The sequence below is a fragment of the Equus quagga genome, chromosome 2 (assembly GCF_021613505.1).
Source record: "Equus quagga isolate Etosha38 chromosome 2, UCLA_HA_Equagga_1.0, whole genome shotgun sequence".
Taxonomy (NCBI): Eukaryota; Metazoa; Chordata; class Mammalia; order Perissodactyla; family Equidae; genus Equus; species Equus quagga.
In genome coordinates, this window is record NC_060268.1 from 39,115,817 (window position 1) to 39,140,608 (window position 24,792).

Sequence of the window (24,792 nt, forward strand, 5' to 3'; positions counted from 1 at the left end):
ACCATACACAAAAATTAATGCAAAATGGATTAAAGACGTGAATGTAAGACCTAAAACCATAAAACCCCTAGAAGAAAACATAGGTGGTAAGCTCCTTGACACTGGTCTTGGCAATAACTTTTTTGGATTTGAACCAAAAGTAAAGGCAACAAAAGCAAAACTAAAGAAGTAGAACTACATCAAACACTTCTGCACAGCAAAGGAAACCACTGATAGCATAAAAAATGGGAATGGGAGAAAATATTCACAAACCACTTATCTGATAAGGGGTTAATATCCAAAATATATAAAGAATTCATACAACTCAATAGCAAAAAACCCCAAACAATCTGATTTAAAAACGGGCAGAGGATCTGAATAGACATTTTTCCAAAGAAGACATACAGATGCCCAACAGGTAATGAAAAGATGCTCACCATCACTAATCCTCGGGGAAACACCAATCAAAACCCCAGAGACATCACCTCACACCTGTCAGAATGACTATTATCAAAAAGATAACAAATAAATGTTGGCGAGGCTGTGGAGAAAAGGGAACGCGCATGGTTGGTGGGAATGTAAACTAGTGCAGCCACAATAGAAAACAGTATGGAGGGTCCTCAAAAAATTAAAAATAGAACCACCATATGGTCCAGCAATTCCATTTCTGGGTATTTATCCAAAGGAAATGAAAACACTAACTCGAAGAGATACCTGTTCCTCCACGTTCATTGCAGCATTATTTACAACAGCCAAGACGTGGAAACAACTTAAGAGTCTTTTAACGGATGAATAGATAAAGAAAATGTGGTGTGTGTATACAGACACACACACACACACATATGGATATACATATACACATACAATGGAATATTATTCGGTCATAAAAAAGAATGAAATCTTGCCATTTAGGACAACAAGGATGGCCCTTGAGAGCATTATGCTAAGTGAAATAAGTCAGACAGAGAAATACAAATATCATATGATTTTACTTACATGTGGGATCTAAAGAAAACAAGCTCCTAGATACAGAGAACAGATTGGTGGTTGCCAGAGTTAGGGTATGGGGAGGGGGCAAAACGGGTGAAGGTAGTCTAACGTACAAACTCCCAGTTATAAAATAAATAAGTCATGGGGATGTAATGTACAGCATGGCAACTGTAGTTAATAATACTGTATTGCATATTTGAAAGTTGCTAAGAGAGTAATCTTAAAAGTTCTCATCATAAGAAAAAATTCTGTAACTATGTATGGTGACAAATGTTAACTAGACTTGTGGTTATCATTTCATAATATATACGAATATCGAGTCACTATGTTGTACACCTGAAACTAATATAATGTCGTATGTCAAGTACACATCGATAAAAAAAATTCACGGCCAGCTCCCTTAGCTTCCTCCTCTGAGACAGGACCACAGTTAACACAGAGAACTGAGGAAGAGGAGTGAAGGACAGGAACAAGGAGGGGCAGCAGGACCAAGCAGCTGAGACCCCCCCCTCAGCGTCAAGGGGGCTATACCTCGTATTTGAGCTGCAGGACCTCCACGTTGTCAGACTGGGGCTGCAGTGTTAGGAACAGCGCTGTCTGGTTTTCCAGCCAGGACTGGAGCTCCTCACACGAGCCATAGAAGCCAAAGAGGGCCACCGCCTCCTCCAACTGGGCCCTGCGGTGCTGAGGATGGGGGGAGCGTCAGTGCCCTCTACAGGGTGCTCAGAGCTGGTCCCCATCACCCCCAAACACAGAGCCCAGGGCCAGGGCAGAGAGGGCCCTGCATTCTCTGTCAGGGGTCAGGGAAGGGAGCTGGCGAGAACTCAGCATCGGGTTAGTGGCTCTGGCAGCGTGCTCATCTGATCTTGCCCTTTCGAGCCTTTCGGCTCTAAGGTACAACCCCCACCTCTCCCATGGGACTGGCCCCGCCCGCCGGCCCACTCCCTCTCCAGGCTTTCCTCTACCTTCTGCCTCACCTCTGTGCTCCGGGCACCCACCTTCGCTCCTCCATGGGGCCTCTTTCCTGCCTTTGCACAGGCCCTGCCCAGAACACTGCCTCCCCGCCACCTCCTCTGCCCTCCTTCTGGCTTCACCTGCTCTCAGCTTCTCCTTGTTCAAGTCACAGCCTAAATCTCCTTCCCCCAGAGCCGCCCTCCCTGACTCCCCCGCCTGACCTGGGCTCCCCTCTCACATGCTCCCAGCACACCCACATCCGTCTCAGGACTTGTTTCACATCTTCTCTGCATGATGTAAGCTCCTTGAGGCCAGGGAGCGCGTCCAGTCACTGCTCTGTCCCTGGGCTCTCTGCTCAGGGTCTAGCACAGAGTAGGTGCGCCATGAATGTTTCTTGAACAAGGAAGGTTACCTCTGCCACGGCCTGCAGGCCCTCGTAATCCTGGCTCAAGCGGTCCTGTGTCTGGAGTATGGTGTTGGGGTCAAAGCTGGGGTCAGGCTCAGCCGGAAGGGCCACCTTCTGGGTGTCCCAGGGGCCAGAGTGGCAAGAAACCTCACACCAGGCCCCCAGGTTCCTCCGGCCTTCCCTTGGAGAACTCAGGGCAGACAGCGCCTGTGATGACAGGACAGAGAGCAGTGCGTCCAGAGGGGGCTCCTCGCAAGTAGCAGAAGGCTTGGCAGGGTGGGGCCAGTGCTGGTACCTGGGGTTCCTGCTGTAGGACGTGGCTGATGGGCACCTTGGCCTGGCAGCCCTCCCAGTCCTTCAGCTCCCAGGTGTCAGGGCCCCTCTGGTGCCCAGGCTTCAGGGCCTCTCCTGGGAAGGCCAAGAGAAGGACAAGGGCTGGACCTTCTCTTCCAGGGGCTTATGACCTTCTCAGGATTGCAAGGTCACAAACCCAGAGCAAGTGGGACACTATCTAGGACCGCCCATAGATAAGCACAATGTGCATGGTATGAGATAAATACTACGGGCATCCGGGGGGAAAAATGGCCAGAACGGTCTGGGGCCATCAAGAAAGATTCCAAGGACAAGGTGGGCTTCAGCGGGCCTTGCCAGGGGAGGCGCATTTGCAGACGGGGAGGCAAAGTGGCTCTGGTGGCAAGAACTGGGGCAGAGAGGGGTGGAGGAAGCACAGGCTTGGCCTCCTGGTAGGGGTGGACGAGCCTCTGGTCTCAGTCCCTCTGTGCCTCTGGCCCTGGGCAAAGGTCCGACAGAGCAGTGGCAGCCAAGCTGGCTGCTCAAGGTTGGGCTGAGGGAACTGAAGAAAAGGAAGAGGCACAGAGACAGATTGGAAAAGGGGAGAAAACAGAGAGAAGCAGGAAGCAGGAGAAGGGAGATCAGAATTTTGGGCAGCTCCACGTCCTTCTTTCTGCTGAGCCCAAAATGGCCTCCCCTTAATTTCCTCCCTTCAGTCCTCAGATGCGCCAGGGAGCCACACAGAATAAATTGATGATGGTCTGTTGAGGCTCCCACACCGGGTCTTGGCCTTGTACCTCTGTAGATGAAGTGCATCTGGACCTGGGGACATGGCTGCTGACTGCTGGGTGGTGCTAAGAGTTGGGTCCCATCCTTGGGTCTCCCAGGTGTGTCCCCATCAACCCTGCTGCAGTCTTCTGGAGACTCCCTCTGTATGGAGGATGGAAGGCTCTGGTTAGCTGCCAAAGTGGCTCCCCATCTGCAGCAGAGGGCCACCTCCGTACCTCCCCCAACCCTACCCCTGGCATTACTGGGCAAAGCCAGGGCCTGAAAATGCCAGGGAGCAGGCCCAACCCCTCTACCAATGCCAGGAGGCCAGGCAGTAGAGGACACAGAAGGATAAGGTACCTCACATTCACTCGTCTACACAGTTAAACTGGAGAAGCAGGCCACACAGAACAAGAGGAAGGCAACACCCAAAGCAGCAGGTGTTAGCATAATGCAACTGCCTGGAGTTAAACATCACCGCCACGCAGTGAGCGACAGGGAAGAAACAGCCCTGGACGGGGAGTCGAGAGGCCTCTCCAGCAGGGATAACCACATGTCCCTGGGCAGAAACTTGGTCTCTTGGTCACCTCATCTGTAAAGTGAGGGGGTTGGACCAGACAACTGCTAACATATTGTGGCTCTATTTTCAGCAATTGTTAATCATGTGGTCCAGGGAATAAATGCAAAAGGAAGAGCTCGACCTCGGCCAAGTTAGAACCACAGGCCTTTCAGACCTGGTTGTGTCAGGTGCCACATAAATGGTCAGTGCGGGCTGAGACTAGAACTCCGGTCAGCTGCTGACTGCTCGGCCAGGCCACCTCCCGAGAAGTGAGGACCTGAGCTGCAGCCCACAGGGTGCATGGGGCATGGCCAGGCGGAGAGAAGGGAGCCCGAACATGGAGCCTCCTCAGGGATGAGGGTAGCACAGCCAAACCTGAGTGCAGGGTCTGAAGGCCGCACTTGACACACCTTGAGCTACATACACAGCTTCTTGAAAGAGAATGGAACAGACTGATGGGGCTGGGCCACCTGCCCACCACCCACGTGCTTTTTAAAAACTGGGGGCTCGATGAACTGACCCAAGGGTTTCAGAAAGTAGTCCCTCCGTTCTGGGTCCCTTCTCGGTCCCGCGCATACCGTGAGCGCCGCCTGGGCCGCCGCCGCCCGCGCCTGCTCATCCAAGCTGTGCAGCTCGGCCCCGAAGGCGCGCACGGCGCGCCCCAGCCGCAGGTGGCGCCGCAGCAGGGCCTCGGCGGCCGCCTGGTCCTGCCCGCAGGACGCGCTCTCCATCGCGCACTGCTGCTCCCGTAGCCACGAGGCCGCTTCTGCCGCGTCGGCGAAGTACTGCAGGGAGGGGCTGGCTGGGTGCGGGCCGACCCTGCACGGCCGCCCCAGCTGCCCACCACCCGCCGCCCCGCTACCTGCTGGACGAGTAGGGCTGCCTGCAGCCGCGCACCCCGTCCCGCCGCCCGGGCCCGGAGCCACCGCCACGTGCCCTGCACCGCCTCGGCCCGCTCCCGGGGGTCCGGCTGCGTCGGGGGCCCGCGGGCACCCAGGTCGCAACCTCTCCGCACGAGATCAGCGCACACAGCCTGGTGGCAGCGGAGCTCAGCTTCCAGGGCCTGGTGGAGCGCAAAGCAGGGAGCTCGGTGAGGGGAAGGGAGGGACAGCAGGGAGGTGGGGACCGGCGGGGCGCCGGGCATCAAGCACCTTGTGTTTCTGCAGGGCCGCTGAGATCTGCCTAAGATCCCGGCCCAGGGCCGTGTCCTCCACCAGCTGTCGGCGCTCCCTCAACCAGGCTTCCTCCTCCTCACAGTTATGCAGGAACTCCAGCCGCTGCAGGGTGTGCTCCAGCAAGGCCCGCCTGAAGGGACAGCAAGGGCCACCAACGGGCTCAGGGAGTCATGGGGCTTGGGGAGGGGGTTGCCCACCAGGCTCAGATGCTCCCCCATAGACAGGACTTTTCTTTCCCCTGGATGACTCAACAGGGGAGGCTGAGGCCTGGGGGGTGAGGGTCAGGGTAGAGGAAGCTGCCAGGCCAGCAGTATTTCAACCTGGGCGGGAGGTAACTTGGGCAGGAGAAGGTGTAAGAGTTGGGCAAGCTCTTACCGGGCCCTGACAAGAGGCACCAGGCTCTGGTGGAGCTGGGCCAGCACCCCGGCCTTGGCCTGCAGCACCTCCACCCCAGTGCCCAAGGAGGAGTCCAGCTCCGTGGTCTGGCGGGCAAGATGGCTCATGTGGGCTCCGTGGGCTGAGACCTGGGCCTCTAGCAGGTCATGCCTCTGCATCAACTCCACTGCCTCTGCCAGCTGCTGCCCACAGGCCGTGGAGCTGGCTAGCACCTGGCCAGGGATGATGAGTGGTCACTGCAGTCCCAGAGTGCTGGGTCCCCACCAGTGCCAGTGCTGGTGCACCCTGCTGTGTTTCCCAGGGGTCTGTTGGTCCAGGCCCACCTGCAGCTCCTTGAGCTGGTTGGAGGCAGTCTCCACCTCCTGCAGCAGGCTCAGCACAGGCTGCATGCCTGCCATCTGCCTCCTCTGCCCTTGCAGACACTGAAGGAGCCGCTCCCAACGCCGAGTGATCTCCAGTTGCCTGGAGGACGTGAGAATAAGGGTGGTCTCCACTGGGCTGGGGCAGGGAAGCTACTGTAGGGTCCACAGCTGGTGGGGGGCTTGGTTGTCCTGGGGGAGCCCGAGCTCCGTGGCTGGGGCTCTGCGCATCCCAGCCTGGGATGGTTGGGGCAGTGTGTCCTTGCCTCGTAGACACAGGCAGGGAAGCCAGAAGGAGGGTCTGGGAGGTCTATGCCTTCATGGCCCCCCTAAGCCTTCTTTCCAGTCCCCATTCAGCAACTCCGTCCTTCCAGGTGCCCAGGTTAAAATCTTGATAATTCATTTTCTCACACCTCCGTGCTATTTGTCAAACATGCCAGATCTGATCTGTCTGCAAAGCCTCTTGGATTCAGAATTTATCCAGAATCCCACCCTTTCTCATCACTTCCCCTGCTTCTCCAGCCTGGATTATTGCAATGGCTTCATATCTGGTCCCTCTGCTTCTGACTTTGCCCCTTCAGTCTATTCCCGACATGGCATCCAGAGTGATCACGGGGAAACAGGTTAGATTGGGCCGCTCCTCTGCTCAAGCCCTCCCGTGATTTCCCAGCTTTCTCTGAGTAGAAACCAAGTCTTTACTGCACCCTACAGAGCTGGGCATGATCTCCCCCCTCGCCCCTGAACCTCCCTGACCTCAGCTACCACGTGTTCACCTGGGCCAACGCTGGCCTCCGTGCTATTTGTCAAACATGCCAGGCATGCGCCCCCTGGGGACACCGCATTAGCCCTTCTCTCTGCCTGGTATACAATCTGTCCCCATACCTGGATGGCTGCTCCCTCACTTCTTTCTGGTTTTTGCTCAAAAGTCAACCTCCTCTGACCACCCAATCCAACCCCTCCCCTGACCTTGGCACTTCATAGTCCCCTATCCTGCTTTATTATTAATTTTTATCACTGTCTCACACACTGTATATTTTTCTTATCTGTCTGTTTTCCTTAGTAATGTGTGAGCTCCATGAGGGGAGGGATTTTTATTTGACCTCTTCACTGCACAATCTCTAGCACCTAGAACCTTGCTTGGGTTGTAGTAGACACTCAATAAATGCTTGTTTAGTGAATGAATTAATAAGAAAGGACAGTGCTTTACCAAAAGGGATGAATTATGGGCGGTGGAATTGCAGACATCAGTGGGAGCTAGATCTTCTTATTTCTTTATTTTTATTTTTTTGGTGAGGAAGATTGGCCCTGAGCTGTTGTCTGTTGCCAATCTTCCTCTTTTTGCCTGAGGAAGATTGTCCCTGAGCTAACATCCATGCCAGCCTTCCTCTATTTTGTATGTGGGACACTGCCACAGTGTGGCTTGATGAGCAATGTGTAGATCCATGCCCGGGATCTGAACCTATGAATCTTGGATCTCCAAAGTGGAGCATGTGAACTTAACCACTATGCCACCAGGCTGGTCCTATCTTTTTAAGTGGATTCCTGAAACCATAAATCACCCCTCTCCTCTGTGGCAAGGAATGGGCATGTGTCAAATAGGGCTATGCTAGGAAGGCCTTAGCCTATATTGAAGATAGTTCATGTACCCGAAGCTCACCTGCGGGCTATATCTGCCCAGCTGTGGTACTGTTCCTGCTGGAGGATGTCCGCGAGCTCCGCTAGGGCCTGGAAACGCCCCTCCTGGGGCAGGATGCTGGCTTCCAGCATGCCTAGCCTCTGGGCGGCCACCTCCACTATGGCCGGGCTGGCTGGTGGGGCTGTGGCCTGGCCCAGCACGTGCTCTATATCTGTCAGGAAGCTCTCCCGGAGGGCCGCCTTGCACTGGAAGCGCCGGGCCAGGGTTTCCAGCCGCTCTAGCTGCAGGAGCCTCTGCTGCAGGGCCTGGCTCCGAGAGGCCTCTGCCTGCTCCAGGCCTGCCCAGCACTGGGACAGCTCCACAGGGCCCAGGCCCTCCTGAGGCAGGAACGGCCTGCGGTTCTGGGCTCGGAGTGCTGTCTGCAGCTGGAAGAGCAGGGCCTCCGTGGCCCCTCGCTGCTGCAGCCGCGGTGGCTTCTCCTGGGTGCGGAAGGAGGCAAAAGCCACCAGTAGCTGGCGCATGGCAGGCAGGGAGTCTGGGAAATCCCGCGCCTCCAGCTGCACCTGCTTCTCTGCAATCCAGCATAGCAGGTCGGCCACCAGGTGCTCGTACTGGGTCTGCAGCTCCTCTGTCTCCTGGAGCTGAAGCAGGATCTGGAGGGGGCATGCGAAGGGATCAGGGTGGCACCCGGGGCAGGCCCTGGAATGGAGGCACGCCCCTTTTGGATGCTGAGTGCCAGCCAGGGGTGCCCAGGTGGGTGGTAGCTCCTTCCTTCACTGAGGATGCACTAAAGTGGGGGTCCTCCCAGCCCCCAGAGAAGCGGGACTGCCTGCATTGCATACTCAGACCTGAGAGTGTGGGGCTCCCGCCCTGCCTTGTTCCATCTTGTACCCATTTGGCCTCACCCCTGGGGGTGCTATTTTTCTTTTTCTGAGCCTTCTGTCCCTTCCCTGAGGCCCCCACACCCCTAAAGCAGCTCAGAGCCCTTGGCCTGGATCATCTCCTGCAAGAGAGACACCAACCCTGAGAACAGTCCTCCCTGGCCTCAGCCTCTGCCATCGTGTCCAGAGAATAAGAAAGGCCCCCCAAAACATGGACTCGGCCCAGCAGAACTGCTTCTGTGCTTGTCCTTGCAGAGTCCGGCTCTCTGAGCCTCTTATCCTATTAGAAGCTTAACAGCCTAGGAGCAGAGGGGGATGGGGCCTGGGAGGGACGGGAGGGGCTGTCGCTCACCTGGCTTTCCCTGTGTGCCAGGCGCTATGCTGGGCACTTTTCTTGAACACTCATAGCAGCCTCTGTTACCCAGGCATTATTGTCTCCATTTTACAGTTGGAGCACAGTAAAGTTAGGCAACGTGGCCAAAGCCACACAGCTAGGAAGTGGCAGAGGCAGGCTTCAAACCCAGGCGTGTCTGACTCTAGAGCTCATGCTCGCCCCCACCTCTCCTCGATGCCACCTTCCCTTTGTCCCCAACCTTCGCGAGCCTTCTTTGGACAGTCTGCCCCTGGTGCAGGCGGGAGAAGTGGTGGTAGTAGAGGGAGACGTAGGTCATGATGGAACGCTCGTCAGGCTGCAGGGCCGCCACGTCCTCGGGGTCCAGCAGCTGAGCGATGCCCAGCTCCTGCTCAGCCACGCGGAAAGCGAAGTCCAGGTTGTGCATTGGGCGGTCAGCATGCAGGGAGCCGTAGTCAAGCAGGTCTGGCCTGGACAGAGAACAGGCAGTGCTCTTCACCAGAACAAGTTACCGCTCGGGTTTAAGTGGACGTGTTAAAGGGGCAGACACGTCCTATTGGTCATTCACACCTTCCCGTACGTTAGTTTCCCCCTGACAGTTATCTGAGGCGCTGGCTGTAGGTATAGGGCCCTGGGATAATTTGGCTCAGGGGCGAGGCTCGTGGGCAGGGGGAGAAGCTCTAAAAGGGCTGGTACTTGCTGGGGAGAGGACCAAGAATAGCATCAGGGACACAAGACGTGAGAAAGGCAGGGGTCAAAGGCAAACCTGGTCAATTCCGTGGAATTTCCCAGGAAAGCCAGGAGGGGTAGTCATAGTCCAGGCCTCAGCCATCAGCCCTCTCTATTTCTGTGCCCAGGGCACAGGGGCCAGAAGGATGTAGGAGAATGGGCAGGTTGAAGACCCAAGCCCTGGAGCAGTTGGCTCAGTGGCAGAGGCCCCAGGAGGAAGGCTGTCAGGCCAGGTCAGGGCTGGGAGCGCACTGGGCCCCCTCTCCCTCATGCTCACCTGTGGGCATGGATGAGGGCACTGAAGCCGAGCCCGTCACTCCAGCTGCGGGAGAAGTCGGTGATGCTGACGTTGGTGTAGCAGGCTGTCTTCCGCTGGCACCAGACCAGCAGAGCTTCCTTGGCAGACAGCAGGGCTGCGCTGGCCCCGAACTCCTCCTGGAAGGGACAGGTGGGGAGGCGGCAGAGCCTGAGGCCGTGGGAGAGGCAGGCTGGGCGCAGTTGTAATCCTGTTCCCCACACCTGGAGGCGGGTGTGGACCACTCTTTTCAGAGCATCTGATTTTATTCGATTTCATTCGTGGTGGGCCGTGATTGGGGGTGAGAAAAATTGTCCTTCCAAAGAAGCGGGGCACCTGAAAGCTGTCGCCTCTGAGCACCCGGCTTTGAGTCACAACAGCAGTGGTAGCTCCCATTTCTCTAGCCCTTCTGATGGCCCAGGTGTTGTGCTAACCGACCCTGGGCTGCACAGAATTGAGGCTGAGTTTCATTAACCGGCTCCTGTCATCGAAGGCTTTCTGCCATCCAGGATCTGGGCCCATACGCATGGCTCTCCACGCCTCACAGCCATAGGAGGGAGGCACGATTAGTATTTATATTCTAAGGATCATACAACGAGATGCAAGAGGAGAGATGAGGAAGCGGCCCAGGGTTCTGCAGCCAATAGGGGAGGGTCTCGCTTGACCCAGGACCGTCTGACAGAGAGCCCACTTCTGAGTGGTGAGCCCACCTGCCCACCACCTCAACAGCTCACTCGGCTGCCTGAGGGCAGAGCCCTGGGAAATGGCCATCTCTACCTGGTTCTGATCCCCTCCCCCACGGCACGTGCCTCTCATTGATAACTTTCTTTGCTCTGCCACTCTTGGCATCCACCTGCCCCGCCCCTGCCCTCTTTCTTCCACTCAGTGTTTCTTTCCCTCCTCCTTCCTTCCTTCTCCTGCTTCCCTGCCCTCCCCTCAGGGGCACTCTCCTTCCATCCACTCCCTTCCTCACCCCTCACACGCCAAAGCCCCCCCTCGCCTCTCTCCTCTCCCTCGCTTCCTCTTTTTTTCTCCCCCTTTCCATCAATTTCTGTTTATAAACTCAAAATGTCAAAACACAGTAGACTGCATTTCCTCCCCTGGCCTTTGGGCCCCGAGCGTGGGTAGGAAGGACACGTGGGCAGAAGTGCAGGGGGAGGGGGACAGGAGCTGGGCTCTGTCACAGCAAGGCCACTGATAACCTGAGCGGCCGGGCCCGCCTGGCAGACAGGAACCAGGAGAGATTCTGGAGATGAGCACGTGAAGGTGTGGGGTCAGATATGGCTGAGTTTTGCAGGGAGCAGGGCCGGAGTTGGCTGAGGACAAGCAGAGCCAGCAGGGCGGATGGTGGCCCGTCAGAGGATGATGCAGACCTGCTGCTCCCAAGGGAAGGGGTGGCAGGGCACCTGGAACTGGCTTAGGGGCCGGGGGAGGGGAACCAGGCTTTCTGGAAGGGCTTGAGGTCAGCTAGGGATTCTTCCACCTGTTCATTCACCACAGAGGTGCTAGGCTCTGGGGACAGCCAGGCAAGGGCCCTGCTCTGCTGGGGCTCACATCACACCGTGAGTTCCAAGGGGCCTCCTGGATTTGAGCCAAGTCTATGGCCTCTTTTCATTAAGGCTTCATTCTCTAGGTTGGTTTTCCTAACCCTCTGGACTCGAGTTTTAGTGGTGTCTTAGAAACTATGAAACTATGAAAATTGATAAATATGAGGACTTTGTGTTTTCACTCTTTCTGATCCAGTTGTGGGAAAAGGAGAGGTAGGATGGAGGAAGATGAGGGACCATCTCTTTGGTCGTCAGGACACTGGGGGTTTGGAAAGCTCCAGGGCTGGGACTCCCTCTGTATGTTCCACTTCCCCCAACGGCCCGTGAGAGTGTGATGGAAGTTATAGGGTTTTGGTGCCAGGGAGGCAGCAACAAGTTGGGAGTGAAAGGCGTGTCACAGGCAGTCGCCTCGACCCCTCACTAGTGAAAGGCTTGTCCCAGATGGGGTGTGAAGCCCATGAACCTAGTTCTCACTTTAGCATATTACAATCTCTCAGACATTCTGAGCTCTTTGCCCATGGTTGAAGAGTGAATATTGATTGTGTGGATGCCACGGATCTGCTCTGGGGATCATAACAGTCAGGTGGACAGCTCTGTCCCCAGGGGCCTGAGGTGAGGCCAGGGCTGGGCTGGGCTGGGCTGGGCTGCGTGCTGGGTGCTGGGGGCTGAGACATACCCTGTCCAGGGAGATGTGGGAAATCTGGAAACGCAGAATGATGACCCAGATGAGTCCCAGGATGAGCGTCTGGTCTCCGTCCACGATGTTCTCTGGCCCAATGAGGGGAATTGGCACCTGTGGGCACAGTTGGCTTGGCTCAGCCATGAAGCTCGTGAGCCAGAGCAGACTCGGAGTAACCAAAAGTCCAGGGGGCCGTTTTTCAGATGGGAGGGTCCTGGAATCCATCCTGCCCTAGGAGGTCCCTGAGGGAGCAGCAGGCAGGGCACAAGGCCAGGCAAGTGAAGGCTTTCTAAGTGGTTGGGACTTTGACTCCAAGCCCATCTGGGCAAAGCCCCAACCTGATGAACTGGCTGGACCACTGGAGTGGGAGGACCTCCTGTACGTGAGCTACAGGTAAACCTAGACCGAGATCAATGGTTCAACTACAGGGGTTGGAAATGAGGGGTCATAACAGTCAATGTATGAGCTCAACAGCAATAGCAACTGTGCCTCCACCTCACAGGGCATCTCAGAGTCTCCACGGAGTGCTTGGGTCCCTGGCTCACACCTGAATCTCAAGCTTCCTCACCAGTGTTTCCGCTCCTGTTAAAAATTCAGATTCCCAGGCCACACCCACTCAGACTCTCTTGGGCCAGGGCCTACGAATTTGCATTTGGACAAACACCTTGGGTGGTTCCTGTGTGCACTAATGTTGAGAACCTACTGCCCTAGATCTTGCTGCTTGGACAGGGAGGAGGAGCAGATCAAGGGGAAAAAAAACAGAATAAACATAGAAGCTGCAATGGCCTGGGCCCCTTCACCCTCTGGCTCCATCTTCCTCTCCTGGATCACATGGCCAAGGCCCCTGGGATTCTTGTAGTCCCTGAGATTCTAAGCACAAGCCTTGGGGCCTTTGCACTGACTGCCCCTGCCGTCTGAAAATAATGCTCCCCCAGATAGACACACGGCTACTTTCTTTAAGTCTTTACTCAAATGCCACTTTCTCAGTGAGGCCTACCCTGCCACCCTATTTAAAATCAAAGCCCAAGGGCTGTTCTTCCTGCCCGAACACACTCCCTTCAACCCCTCACCCTGCTCGGGTGGGGATGTTGGTTTAGTCCTTGCTGTCTCCCAAGCACCTAGTAGAGTGTCAGCATGTAGTGGGTAATTGATAAATGTGCACTAAATGAAGAGAGAAAGGGAGAGAGACTCCATCAGACCTGGTGGGAAACTGGCTTCAGCCACCCGCCAGCCTGGAGGGAGGGGCTGCATCCCCGGGAACTCCCCGTGGGTATACTGTTGTATCCACCTGGTCTCTGAAGGGCCCACCCCCTGCTCTGCCCTCTTCTCCTGGCACCTGAGCCCTTCTGCATTTGACTCAGCTTGGAGTCAGAGCATCTGGTCGGTGGGGTGTTAGAGTCTGCTGCTGCCAGCCCTTGAGAGCTGATCTTCCCAGCTTTGTATCAACGCCACTGAAATCAGCAAATGCTACGAACCAGGGCTTTTAGTGCCCCCTCCCCAACTCCCCAAGAGCCGGTTGTTAAACATTTACCAGCACACCACTGATCTGGGTTCAAATAAACTGTGTGTCCTGAAACTGCAGGCCCCTTGAAGTCAGGTCTGGGCTTGGCTGACTGCAGTCCCCGGAGCCTGGCGCGGAGCACCTAGCACATGGCAAGGTCTCCAGAAATGAGCGCATCCCACATTCTATTTATTAACGGTGCTTTGGGGCAGGGGGTAATCATTTGACCACAGCTGCCTTATATGTATAGTGGAGACGAGGCTGTCACCTTTACAGGCTACGTATCAGTGCCATGCTGTGTATCAAAGCTCGAGGGGAGCTACAGAGCCTCTGACAAGGGCCACGGGGCTCACGCCCTTCCCCAGTCCCCGGAGTGGAGGTGGCTGGCTCACAGGCCATTGTCCCCAGAACCAAGTAGGGCCTGGCATTCTGTGGCTGGCAGCTTTCTGCTCTTCTGTGTGCTCGGGGACCACAGTGTTCCCATCCTTTGCTTTGGTTTCTTACCTCCCTGGCCACCCTCCAGCATATCAGCACCCAGGGCTCTGACTGTGACCTCCATTCCAGGACATGAGTGACCGGCACACACACAGTCAGGCTCAGCCCAGCCAGTTCCAGGTCGGTGACTTCCCAGCCTCCAGGGACAGCCACCTCCCGGCTTCAGTACCTGAGGCCAGGAGAGCTGTGGCTTCCCAGTTCCCGGTTCTCAGTATAAATGACCTATGCACAGCCCCCTGACACTGGGCACAAGGGTCCCTCCGTGTCCCTCGAGCTCTTGCCTCCTTTTAGTGACTCTTTCTTTGGCTCGTCTCTTTCTCTCAGGGTCCCTCCTGTTGGCTGAGCCCCTCCCTGCTATCTGGTCCAGCTTCTCCAAGGCAGAGCCTGTGTCTCTTCCCTCCACTGCCTGGCTCAGTGTCTGGGCTCTTCCTGAGTCCTACCCTCAGCCTGCCTCCCACAGCCCCGCATCTGGACTCTGCTGGCCAGTTGACCATGGGTCTTGCCTGGTAAATAATTTCCTCATTTATGAAAAGGGAAGGTTAAGAGTCAGTCCTTCAGCTTCGAACCCTGCGATTCTCTCATCACTGTCAATGGCGTATTTCAGTCCCACCCGCCAGGAATGATGGCTGTTCCTGCTTCAAGCTGGGAGAACCGTGCAAGGAAGGGCTTTGCTTCCTGGCCCCCAGTATCCCAGCTGCTGCTTCTGGATTCAGGCTCCAGAGCTTCTTCTCTGCCTTGTGGCCAGCCAAGGAAAGATGATCTAGTGGTCCAGCCTGCCCTCGCTGCCCGCCCCAGCACCAGGCCCAGAGCCCTCTCCCCAGTGCCCACCTTGGCCCTGAGGAAGGCCAGAGCACGGCTGCTGTTCTCTAGGAAGTGCACGCGCATGCGGCCCCGGCTAGGGGGCGGCAGGGCCTCCCCGGAGATGAGCTCCAGCAGGCGCAGAAGGTGGATGCCATCGGCCAGCTCCGTGTACAAGTTCTGGATTTTGATGCCAACCTGGGAGGGAATCGGGGAAGGCACAGGGTCAGCCCAGCCTCACCTGTCTGCCCCATCCCAGGACATGAGGGGCAGAGCCCAGAGCAGCTGCCTTGAGGAGGGAACGTTGGCTTTAGCTGTGCTTTAGGGTCGAGAGAAACCTTAGTGGATGACCTCACAGTCAGCCTCCCAGGGTCCACTGGCCAGGGAGCTGTGGGCATGGTACAGGTGGGCTGTGGTGAACACCCAGCTACACTTACCCGGCCGTGCTGGAAGATGTTGTTGATCCAGTTGGTGAAAGTCTTCTCCTGTACCTGCATGTGCCGTGCCTGCAGCTTGCGAACGTGGCCCACCTCGTACGCAGAGTCCATGGCGGGACTGGACCAGGAGAGCCGTCCCTGGCCCCCTGCTTCAGGTGTCCTTTAGCCCCAAGGAGCTGCTGGAGATTATGGGGCTGACCAGCCAGCAGGCCTGCAGCCCTCTGGGGACTAGGGACCACAAGACGTTTCCCTAAGCTGGAGATGTTGGGGCGGGGGGAGTATGGATACGGATGACTCCCTGGAAGAGGTGTGCCTCTGCCAGGGGTAAGGGGGCCCCTCCCTGCCAGACTGTCCCCACATTTGGTGGAGGATCGAAGCTTGGAGCCTAGCCAGGTAAGGTTCTGGGGCTCTGGCTGATGCCCTGTGCTTGAATGTCCCAGGGACCCTTTCACCCCACCCCACTTTCCAGATTCTTCTTCTTAGATCTCTGGATCGGCAGCTGCTTCTTGGGATGAATAGGGCAGGTGGAAGGAGAACAGGAAACGGCTCACCTTGGTGATGTCCAGGCCTGGGGAGGAGACCCGGCTGGACAGACGGAAATAGCAGATAGCAGGGGCTGTGTGGGGAGGAGAGGCTAAGGCCGAGGCCGGAGCTGGGGCTACGCCATGGTCCTCCTCTTTAGCAAGCAGGGCCGGGATGACGGCACACAGAAGGCATTGTCCTCCCACCTGCCGCAGGGCGTGGCCCAGACTGGGAGGGGGCGGCTCAAGAATGCTGTAGACATTGCTCCAGGATCTCCTCCATCATCATCCCCCAACGTCAGCCTGGGGTCCTGGCTCCCAAGACGCAGAGGACCATGGGATGGCCTTGAGTTGGCTCTGGGTGGGAGTACTGTGGGGGGCTGCGGTCTGGGTTAAAGTCACCTCTGGTCAGAAGCTTCTGCACCCCTGCAGGCCCTCTTTGTGAACACCTGCAGGGGCGGGGATGGAGGGAGCATGCTGGGCCGTGGCCCTGTCGTCTTCTCCTGGGGAACACCCCATAGACAGAGGGGAATCAACACACCCTGTGCTTGGCTTTCCAGGCCCCCCTGACAGAAATGCATCCAACCTAGCCCAGGACAGGAAGGTGCATGCCTCCTCATGCCTGGGGGCTATTTCCTGAAGGGGGCTCCCCCTGGGAAGGGATAACCTGGTGCCGCAGAAGCTGTGGAAATGACAAAGTCAGAGACGCAATGTTCACCTTTGGGGGCTCCACAGAGAGGCACCCAGGCCCTGTGCTCCCGCGGAGCCGGCTGGGCCCGGGCTTGGGGGCAGGGGCTGCGGAGGGGGCCAGCAGGCTCCTCTCTCTCCCTCCGCGAGCAACTTTAAGCTGCATGCCAGAGAGAGCGAGTTCTAACTCAGGTGGTGTCACAGAAGGGCCTGGCTCAACTCAGGGTAGCAGTCACTGGGTTGCAGTGTGTGTCTGTGTCTGTGTCTGCAGTGTGGGTCGATCCATCCGGCAGCCCCAGGGGCTCTGAGAGGAGACGCAACACTCCTCATCGGGGGGTCCTCGACAGTCGAAGCCAGTGAGGGGAGCAGCGGCCGCAGCCTGCCCTCGAGAGCTGGGCAGGAGGAACCACACCTGATCCCCAGGCGGGGGCTCAGAGTGAGGGGCACGGTGCTCTTGGGGTGGGGCAGCTCCCCTGTGTCTGTTGTCCTCTCCCTGCGAGGTCCCTCCTGCCACTGTCTTCCCGATGCTTGGGATGAGCCCGAGCCTCCTCCTTGCTTGCAGTCCCAGATCCAGTCAGTCGCCAGTGGCTGCCGCTGTGTGTCCCCAGCGCTCCACGGTCCACCCTCCCACCCTGTCTATGCTCACCGCCCCTGCAGATTCTTGGCATTTCCTGCTCTCTCTCCCCTCCCCACACAGCCCCTGCTATCTGCCATTTCCGTCAGTCCAGCCGGGTCTCCTCCCCAGGCCCAGATAACACCAAGGTGAGTGGTTTCCTTTTTTCCTTCCACCTGCCCTGTTCATCCCAAGACGCAGCTGCCAATCTGCTGCCAGAGATCTGAGAAGAAGAATCTGGCTCATCACTGGTCCCCAGCTCATCATCCTGCCTGCTCCTCAGCTACACACGGTCCTCAGACTTACCTCCCAGAGCACAACTCTGCTCACGCCTATGAAGACACCCCATTGCCTGGACAGGACCAGAGCTTTCCTGCCCAGACCTGGGCTCAGCTGTTCCCTCTCTCAGCTTAGAATGCCCCTTCTGCTCCCCAGTGCCCACATTCTTCTATCCTATCCGCCCCAGTTAAAATCCTGCTTCTTCTAGGAAGTCCCCTCTCCTGCCCCCGTAAGCTTGTTTCTCCTCCTATTAAGACCCTTGCCCCAGGCATCTTGTGTGATGTGGCCACCAGAGGACAGGATGGAGCTGCAGGACGCTTTGTACAGAGATCTCAACAGAGGTTGTTTCATTTGAGGTTGTTGAGTGGGGCTTGGAAGTGCTTTTCTTCCTTCTTAGCTCAACTGTAGCTAAAGCCATTGCACACGCTGCAAGGACCTGCTCCTCTTTTGCAGTAACTGATTGCAGCCCCTGCTGAAATCCCCATTGGTCAGTACATAGTTTTGGATTATTTACATTGTAAGTAACTGAAATCTCAAGTCAAATGGGTTTAAACAACATAAAGGGAATGTATTGACCCATGTAACTGAAAAGTCTGGCAGGAGGAGGACTTTAGGTAAGGTTTGATCCAGCAGCTCAAATGATGCCACCTGGATTCCCTCTGCCTTTCTCAATGCCTCCTTCATCTTCATCTTCCTCAGGGTGGTTGCTGTCAGTCTAACCTCACTCCCCTACTCCCAGCAGCTCTGGACACTCCCCTCAATGTTGTTTATACTGTTGCACCAATAGACTCACTTCTTTCCACTGCATGGTTCTGAGAGGAGAGAACATCTCTCTCAAGAGTTGGAACAGAAGTCTGAGGGGCCTGGCTCTCATAGGCTTGAATTGAGCTACATGTCCATTCCTGAACCAATTTCTGTGACCAGGGGGATGAAATACTCTAACTGGCTTAAGCCAATTAGGACCCACCCTAGAAAAAGATGGGGGTCTATCTCACCCAAACCTCAAGGCTTAGACTGAGGATGGGAAAGCAGGGAGTGCTCTGCAAAGTAAATTCCAGGTGTGGAATGCCAAAAGGGCAGATGTGCGCTAGTGGGAAAAACCTGGATGTCTGCTATGGGTGGTCCACACCTGTGATGTGTGGCAAGAGGCAGGGGCAGTGGTAGCCAGCCTGGGGGCTCCACCTTAGCAGGACTGCACCTTCAGATGCATGGGCCTGCCCGCACACTGGAGAGAGGACGTCACGGTGGGCCGGTCTCCTTGGAGAGTGCTCAGTGATGCCCTGTCCCTGCCTCAGAAGGGTCCACCTCCATGGCCCCCTCCAGTCTTAGCTTCCAGTCACTCTGAGTTGGGACCTGAGCCTCCCTGGGGGCCTGCTCCCGGACCTGGCCTCTGCCCCCAGCTGATGGAGCTGCTTTCCTGTTAAAGAAGCCACCCAGAGAGGACACAGGACGGGTAGTGGGTCACAGGGACGGCACACAGAAGGGGCGCACCCTCCCTGACTCCTCTGCTTCATTCAGAATGGATCCAAGGGACCCCTGCTCCACTCCTGAGACAGCTGGGACGCAGTCACTGGAAACCAGAGCCGATGGGGTGAAGGTCTGATTTTTCCAGAAGTTTATTGATCAGTAGACTGCATCCTGTTTGTTTGACACTTCTAAACAAGATTACAAAAAAATAGAAGCACTGTGTATTAACCGCATCGGCTAATTGACATGTAACCTGATACACTCTGAAATTAGACCCACGTTTATCTGAATAAACTCAGTGGTTATCTGTCCTAAGAATGTTCTTCTGCCACACTCCCTGGAGGAAATCAACAGTGCCTCTGCGAAACGCTCTCCCCATCTTCAAGGCAAGGTGCCGAGGGCATTATGACAGAATGTAAGGTGCAAAGTGGACAGGTCCACCTGGGGCTGTCAGGCCATGACTCTGGTGGTGAAACCCCACCCTGGGCGCTGGACTCCAGTATAAGACTTTCCCGGTGTGGTGGGCGGGGCTCCTTAGGAGACCCAGCGGACAGCAGAAAGGGCTGTGGTCAGGGCAGTGGGGCCAGGGCTTTGCCGAGGCCTCTCCTGCAGGCTGGTAATGGGGGGGGGGGGCAGTGTTAGGGGAGAGCAGGAGGCATTTTGCTTCTCCTTGCATGCTCTCTGGCCCACCTGGACACTGAGTCCCATGACACAGAATCCAGCTCCTCCAGCCCACCATCCTGTGGGAGGAACATTGCCCCAAATCCAAAGATGCTATTGCTGCGTAACATGTCCCAAAGAGAACCCAGCCCCGCCCTGAAGAAGCGAGAGCCAACTGAATGAACGGCCTCCCCATGGAAGAGTGACCCCGTCCTGGGCCATGCAAGCGTGCAGCAAGGAAAGAGTCCACATCCCAGGCCGGGCTGGGGCATGAGGCCGAGGCAGGCTGGACAGCTGCGTGGGACCCTGGAGCTAGGGCTTCGGCAGGTCTTAGGGCGACATTTCCTTACAGGTAGGTTCAAGAGGGCCTCATTACCAGGCTGACAACTAGGAAGACGACTCTGGGAGAAGTAGGCTGAAGTTTTCATTTTTCTCCCCTAAACTCAAGGCTGCAGAAGTTTGTGTCATGCCATACATGTGCCGTGTAGAAAATAGATTCAAGATCCTTAGCTTTTCTCCTGTGGAACCATGGAGAGCATGAAGATAGTTTCACAGAGCTAGAGTTCATCTACTTCCACCCTCCTGCCCATCCGTAAACACTCTGGGGAAGGGCACTTTGAAAATTGGGGTGTAAGGGGCAACATGGCCGGTCAAGGGGAACAGCTCCGAGAGGGCTCGGCCACCCCACTGCGGGGGGACAAGATGGGGGTGCTATGGACACAGACCCAAGGAACTCTGTGTGGGTCCTGGGAAGATACGGGTCCTCACTTGGCCGCCATCCCTCATAATATTTTCTAGCGTTTTTCTTTCCAATCAACTTTTCATGATGAATGACTTCATGTCGTAAGAGAAGAAATTAAGAAAAATGGACACATGACTTTTTTTTCTTCCCCCCAGCAGGGAAAGGATTCAGCTGCCAGACATTCTCCCACCTGAGGGCATGGGGGTAGGGGTCACACCATGAGAAGTTTCCTTCCACGTAGAAACCAGAAACAGTCTGCTGGCCCTCTAAGACAGCTTTCCTACATCTCTACGTAGACAAAACTTGGCCATATCTACATAGACACACGTTGACAAGCGTCAAAAATACATACTCATGTGATATACTTATGTGTATATATTTATCTTTATATATGACAATTGATGTTTATAAATGACTATTGAGTTAAGGGAACAAGATAATTCTGAATGGAAAACCAGCTACCTTGGCATCTCTAAACCTTTGGACAAATGAACTCTCTTCTCTGTTTGCCCTGTGGTGGACTTCACTGTGCAGTCATCAGGCGTTCACAGAACTATCTGCTCATATTACAGTACTGGAATTACAAACGTCTTTTTTCTATGTGTCTAATTAATTTAAAAGTGCTTATTAAGATTAAAAACCATATTATGCATTTACTTCTCTTAAAATGACTTAGAAAGTGAGCTTGGGAGGGTGAGGGCTGGCATCTGGATAACTGCTTCTCTAAAAGAAAAATCTTCCCTAAGTCTGCACTTCTGACCCTGATGTCACAGGGGACATCAGAAAAAAAAAATATGTAGTTTTGGAAGGCCCAGGTGGACCTGTTCTGGTTTCATTCATTTCTGATGCCGCAGGGCCCCATGCCATCAGCTGTCATCCTTTTGTCTTTTATTGCATAAATACTGGTGAAAGGCATGTGCATCCCCAAGCTGGAGCCCACACATCAGGGAGGGTGGCAGTGACCATCAGCCCCTCCACTAGACCCAGGCACTTGAGCGAGCAGTCCAGAGAGGTTTACATGGGGGAAGACCCTCCCTCAGGAGCCAGTGTCCAGGTACGTCCCCAAATCCTGCCTTGTGATGGGCATTCATGATACCAACCGCACAGCCTTTTGAAGAAAAGGTTTTATATGAAATAGTCTATCCCGTTTCTGTATAAAGGCTTTTATGTAAGAAAAAAACTGGACATAATAAAAATGCCTATTTTTTATAAAAATAGTGTCTAATGCTTGTAGACTGATGTTTTCTACCTGACAGCCCGGGGCAGGCTGGCCTCTCTTTCCCCTTTGTGTCCACAGGCCCAGGACACAGCACGCACCAAGACGTGTTTTTGCTTAATTTAAATCCTGCCGTCAACCAAGGAGACCTAGGGACAGGGAAGTGCACTAACTGAGGCCTGAGGAGAGCCACGTCTTCTCCTTACTGTCATTAAGTATGATACATAGACGTTGCTACATAATATTGGACAGGCCAGTAAGAAAAGCTAATCTTCAGACTTCAACATGACTTGAATACTAGAAATCTTGCCAGGGGTTAATAAAGGCTGTGAGTTCCAAATTCCTACCCGCATACAACTTTGCTGGGCGGGCCCGGGTCAGGGGGCCCTGGGAGGGCTGGTCAGGGGGTGCTGGGACAGTGGCTGTTGCTGGCTGGGCGGCGTGTTCTGCTCGAGGCTGCAGAAGGGACGGGGGGCACCCAGACATCGCGCCTCCTCCTTTCAAACCTGGGGCAGCAGTCTCCTTCTCTTTGGCAGAGTTTGGACAGAACAGAAACCCTCTCTGCTCTGTTTTTTTCCACTCTGACTATAGCAGGAAACAAATAAGATCATCTTTGCTCCCTCCCAGTGCCCTCTGAGGGACAGAGAGGTTCACGATGATGAGTGGTCCAGGGAAGCCCAGCAGCCTCGGCTGCCCCAGCAGAGCCCCCAGCTCGCTCCCCGTGGCTCTGGGATTCCACAAAGCCCACCTCCCCATCTGCACCTCCCCGGACATCTCAGTACTCTTTGGTTAATTTCTCTTTCTTCTCAACCCTTCAATCTCCTTATCCAGCCCCTCTCTCCAATATTATAATAGAAACTCAGGAAATTTTAGAGGTGAAAGGACCTCATCTAGTGTCCAGTGTCTGCCCTCCCCATTCTACAGATGGGGAAACGGAGGCACAGAGAGGGCAGTGCCTTGCCCAGGGTCACTCAGTGAGTCAATGGCAGTGTGGGCCTCAGGCCCAGGTCCCCCACTTCCCACCCCCCACCCCGTGTGCGGCCTGCCCCTCAGGGCAGGGACTTCCTGTGAGAGGGAGGCACGAGGTGGGGGGGCAGGCTGTTGGGCAGCTCGTAGCCGTCGAGCTTGATCTTGATGAGGTGCTTGGCCAGTGCGAACTCCTCCTCGTCCAGCATGCCATCACAGTCACAGTCGGCCAGCTTCCAGATCTTGCCCAGGACGCTGTTGGGCAGCTTGGAGGTCACCATCTCCTTCTTGGCGTTGACGCCCGATATCTTGCCATTGATGGGCGACAGGGTGTAGAAGAGCTCGTCGTAGATGGGCTTGTCTTTGGCCACCACCCACTCCTCCTCGTCGGCGCCCTCCTTGGCGCCCTCCCCGTAGCCTTGGTTGAAGGGGCCCTCGGCGGTGCCGTCGAAGGCACCGCCCTGCACGAGCTGCGTGGGCATGCTCATCTCCTCCTGGCTGATGAGGCTCATCAGGGACGAGATCTTGTTGCTCAGCATGTTGTCCACGGCCTCGATCAGCTTGGGCTTCAGCGAGTGGAATTTGGTGAAGTCGTAGTTCTCAAGCTGTTCCTGCAAAAGGAGAGACCACAGACTTGGTCAAGGCCCTCCTGTCGGGAAGTGAACAGAGAGAGGGATAGCTGGACGGAGATGAATTCTCCCTTAAAGGGGACATCTCAGACCCTGGGCTGTCCCAGAGCTCCCTCTTTAGTGGGGTCTCCACATCCAAACTCGCCAGATACAGGAGTGGCTTTTGGGACCAGAAACAAGACACCTGGGATGCAACGTTTTCCTCCAGGAGCTGATCTCTGCTGGCGGCAGCATGAGGGGCAGCAATCCTCTAGGGCTTGGAGACAGCTGCCTTCATCCTGCCTTTTTTTAGAGCTCTAGAGATTTAGTATTTTATCTTTTAAGGTGATTTTACAACATATTTCAGTTGATCTTCACAACAATGATAGGAATAAGGAAGGGCAGGTACTAATAACCCCGTTTTACAGAAAGCACATGAGGCGTCCTGGTGGAGTCAAGACTAGAGACCATGTAACCTGCCCTTGACTAGTGCTCTTTGTGCCGTAACGTGAAGCTGTGACAGAGGGACTTACCTAGGTAAAACAATTATTGAAGGACATTGTTTTGGGATCAGTTAAAAAAATGTAGTTTAGGGTACAAATAAGTAAAAATTGAAACTGGTAAGGGGGAGAGGAGTAGGAATGGGGAGAGCGAGTATAAATCCAGCCAATAGGGCTGTGTCACTAGCCAGGTCCAGGCAGGTCTTGGCTCCACCTCCCAGGAGACCTGGCCCGTTGGCAGATAGGGCTGCAGGACCTCAGGCTTGGAAGATGGCTCCAGGAGACACAGCAATAGCCTGGTTGGGACAGGAGCCAACTGTAGAGGCCACAGAGGCTCTGTGGAAACAGTCCTTCCTACGTTGGTTCTCCTTGGTTACTCATCCATGCATCTTTCATCCATCCATATAGTCATCCATCTAGCCATCCATCCATCTAGCCATCCTTCGTCCATCCATCTTCATCCATCCATCCACCCAACATTTATTGGTCATTTGTTTTGTGCCAGGCCCTGTTCTGGGGCTTGGGGATATAAACAAGAAAAGCCGTGGCCTCTGCCCTCAGGGAGGTTATGTCATAATAGAGGAAGGACTTTCTAGTTTTTTAGTTCCTGTCTACCTTCAAAAAGGGCTTGACTTAGCTTACAGTGAAAAAATAACATGAAATAGAAGAAAGTCAGGAGAAAAGGAAAAGCCAAGTAATTAAAAGCAAGAAGGAGTGACTCCTCACATCAGACTACTCAGGTGAGAAAAGCCACTGCTCCTCAGCTGTCCCTGCTGGGGCCCCTGGCGGTCATACCCCTCGCTGTCTGAGGGAGAAACCACCTGGTCATCGCGAGAGACAAGCTTTCTCTGGCCCTGAATTGTGGGGGTCACCTGGGGCTCTTTAAGCAGGGCCTCATTGAAAAATGTCTTCAACAGCAGTTTTGCCAAATAAATGCAGAAAATTCCAGGTGTAGCAGTTTTTACATGGACTCTCTGTGAAGTATATTTCTGTTCGGACAATCCTAGATGGCCAGGGAGGGGCCAGCCAGGCTTGCAATTTCCTGGAGATGTCTCAGGGAGGGTCGAGGAAAAGAGGTTTCATATATCCCTCAGACCTGACTGTTTTGGACAGAAGTAATGCGACAGGCAGTTGGGAAAAAAGAAAACTTTATGCTGCCATAAATATCACACTTTTATTGTAAAAATCTGGGAAAAAAGTGGTAAACAAAAATAAAAATCTTAAATCACTTGTAATACCCTCACCTAGCAATAACCTCTGCTGACATTTTTTGGCATACATTTCTAGCATTTTTTTTTTTTTTGAG

General features: G+C 55.0%; 2 protein-coding genes across 3 annotated transcripts in view; both read right to left on the reverse strand.

Annotated features, from left to right (window-relative positions):
- Window positions 1–21,898, reverse strand: part of SPTBN5 (spectrin beta, non-erythrocytic 5) — a 55,438-nt gene extending 33,540 nt beyond the window's left edge. The window contains 18 exon segments of the mRNA XM_046652742.1: window positions 1,501–1,653; window positions 2,336–2,536; window positions 2,625–2,737; window positions 3,418–3,550; window positions 4,526–4,732; window positions 4,810–5,010; window positions 5,099–5,252; window positions 5,498–5,730; window positions 5,842–5,980; window positions 7,535–8,166; window positions 8,988–9,216; window positions 9,753–9,910; window positions 11,994–12,110; window positions 14,821–14,988; window positions 15,228–15,337; window positions 15,340–15,448; window positions 15,779–15,843; window positions 21,760–21,898. Coding sequence (XP_046508698.1) covers window positions 1,501–1,653; window positions 2,336–2,536; window positions 2,625–2,737; window positions 3,418–3,550; window positions 4,526–4,732; window positions 4,810–5,010; window positions 5,099–5,252; window positions 5,498–5,730; window positions 5,842–5,980; window positions 7,535–8,166; window positions 8,988–9,216; window positions 9,753–9,910; window positions 11,994–12,110; window positions 14,821–14,988; window positions 15,228–15,337; window positions 15,340–15,448; window positions 15,779–15,843; window positions 21,760–21,898 — 3,261 coding nt within the window.
- EHD4 (EH domain containing 4) overlaps window positions 20,557–24,792 on the reverse strand; it is a 74,123-nt gene continuing 69,887 nt past the window's right edge. For both annotated transcript variants that reach the window (XM_046653042.1, XM_046653043.1), the window contains exon 6: window positions 20,557–22,989. In XM_046653042.1, the coding sequence (XP_046508998.1) occupies window positions 22,462–22,989 (528 nt within the window). In that variant the 3' untranslated portion in view covers window positions 20,557–22,461. The remainder of the gene's footprint in view (window positions 22,990–24,792) is intronic.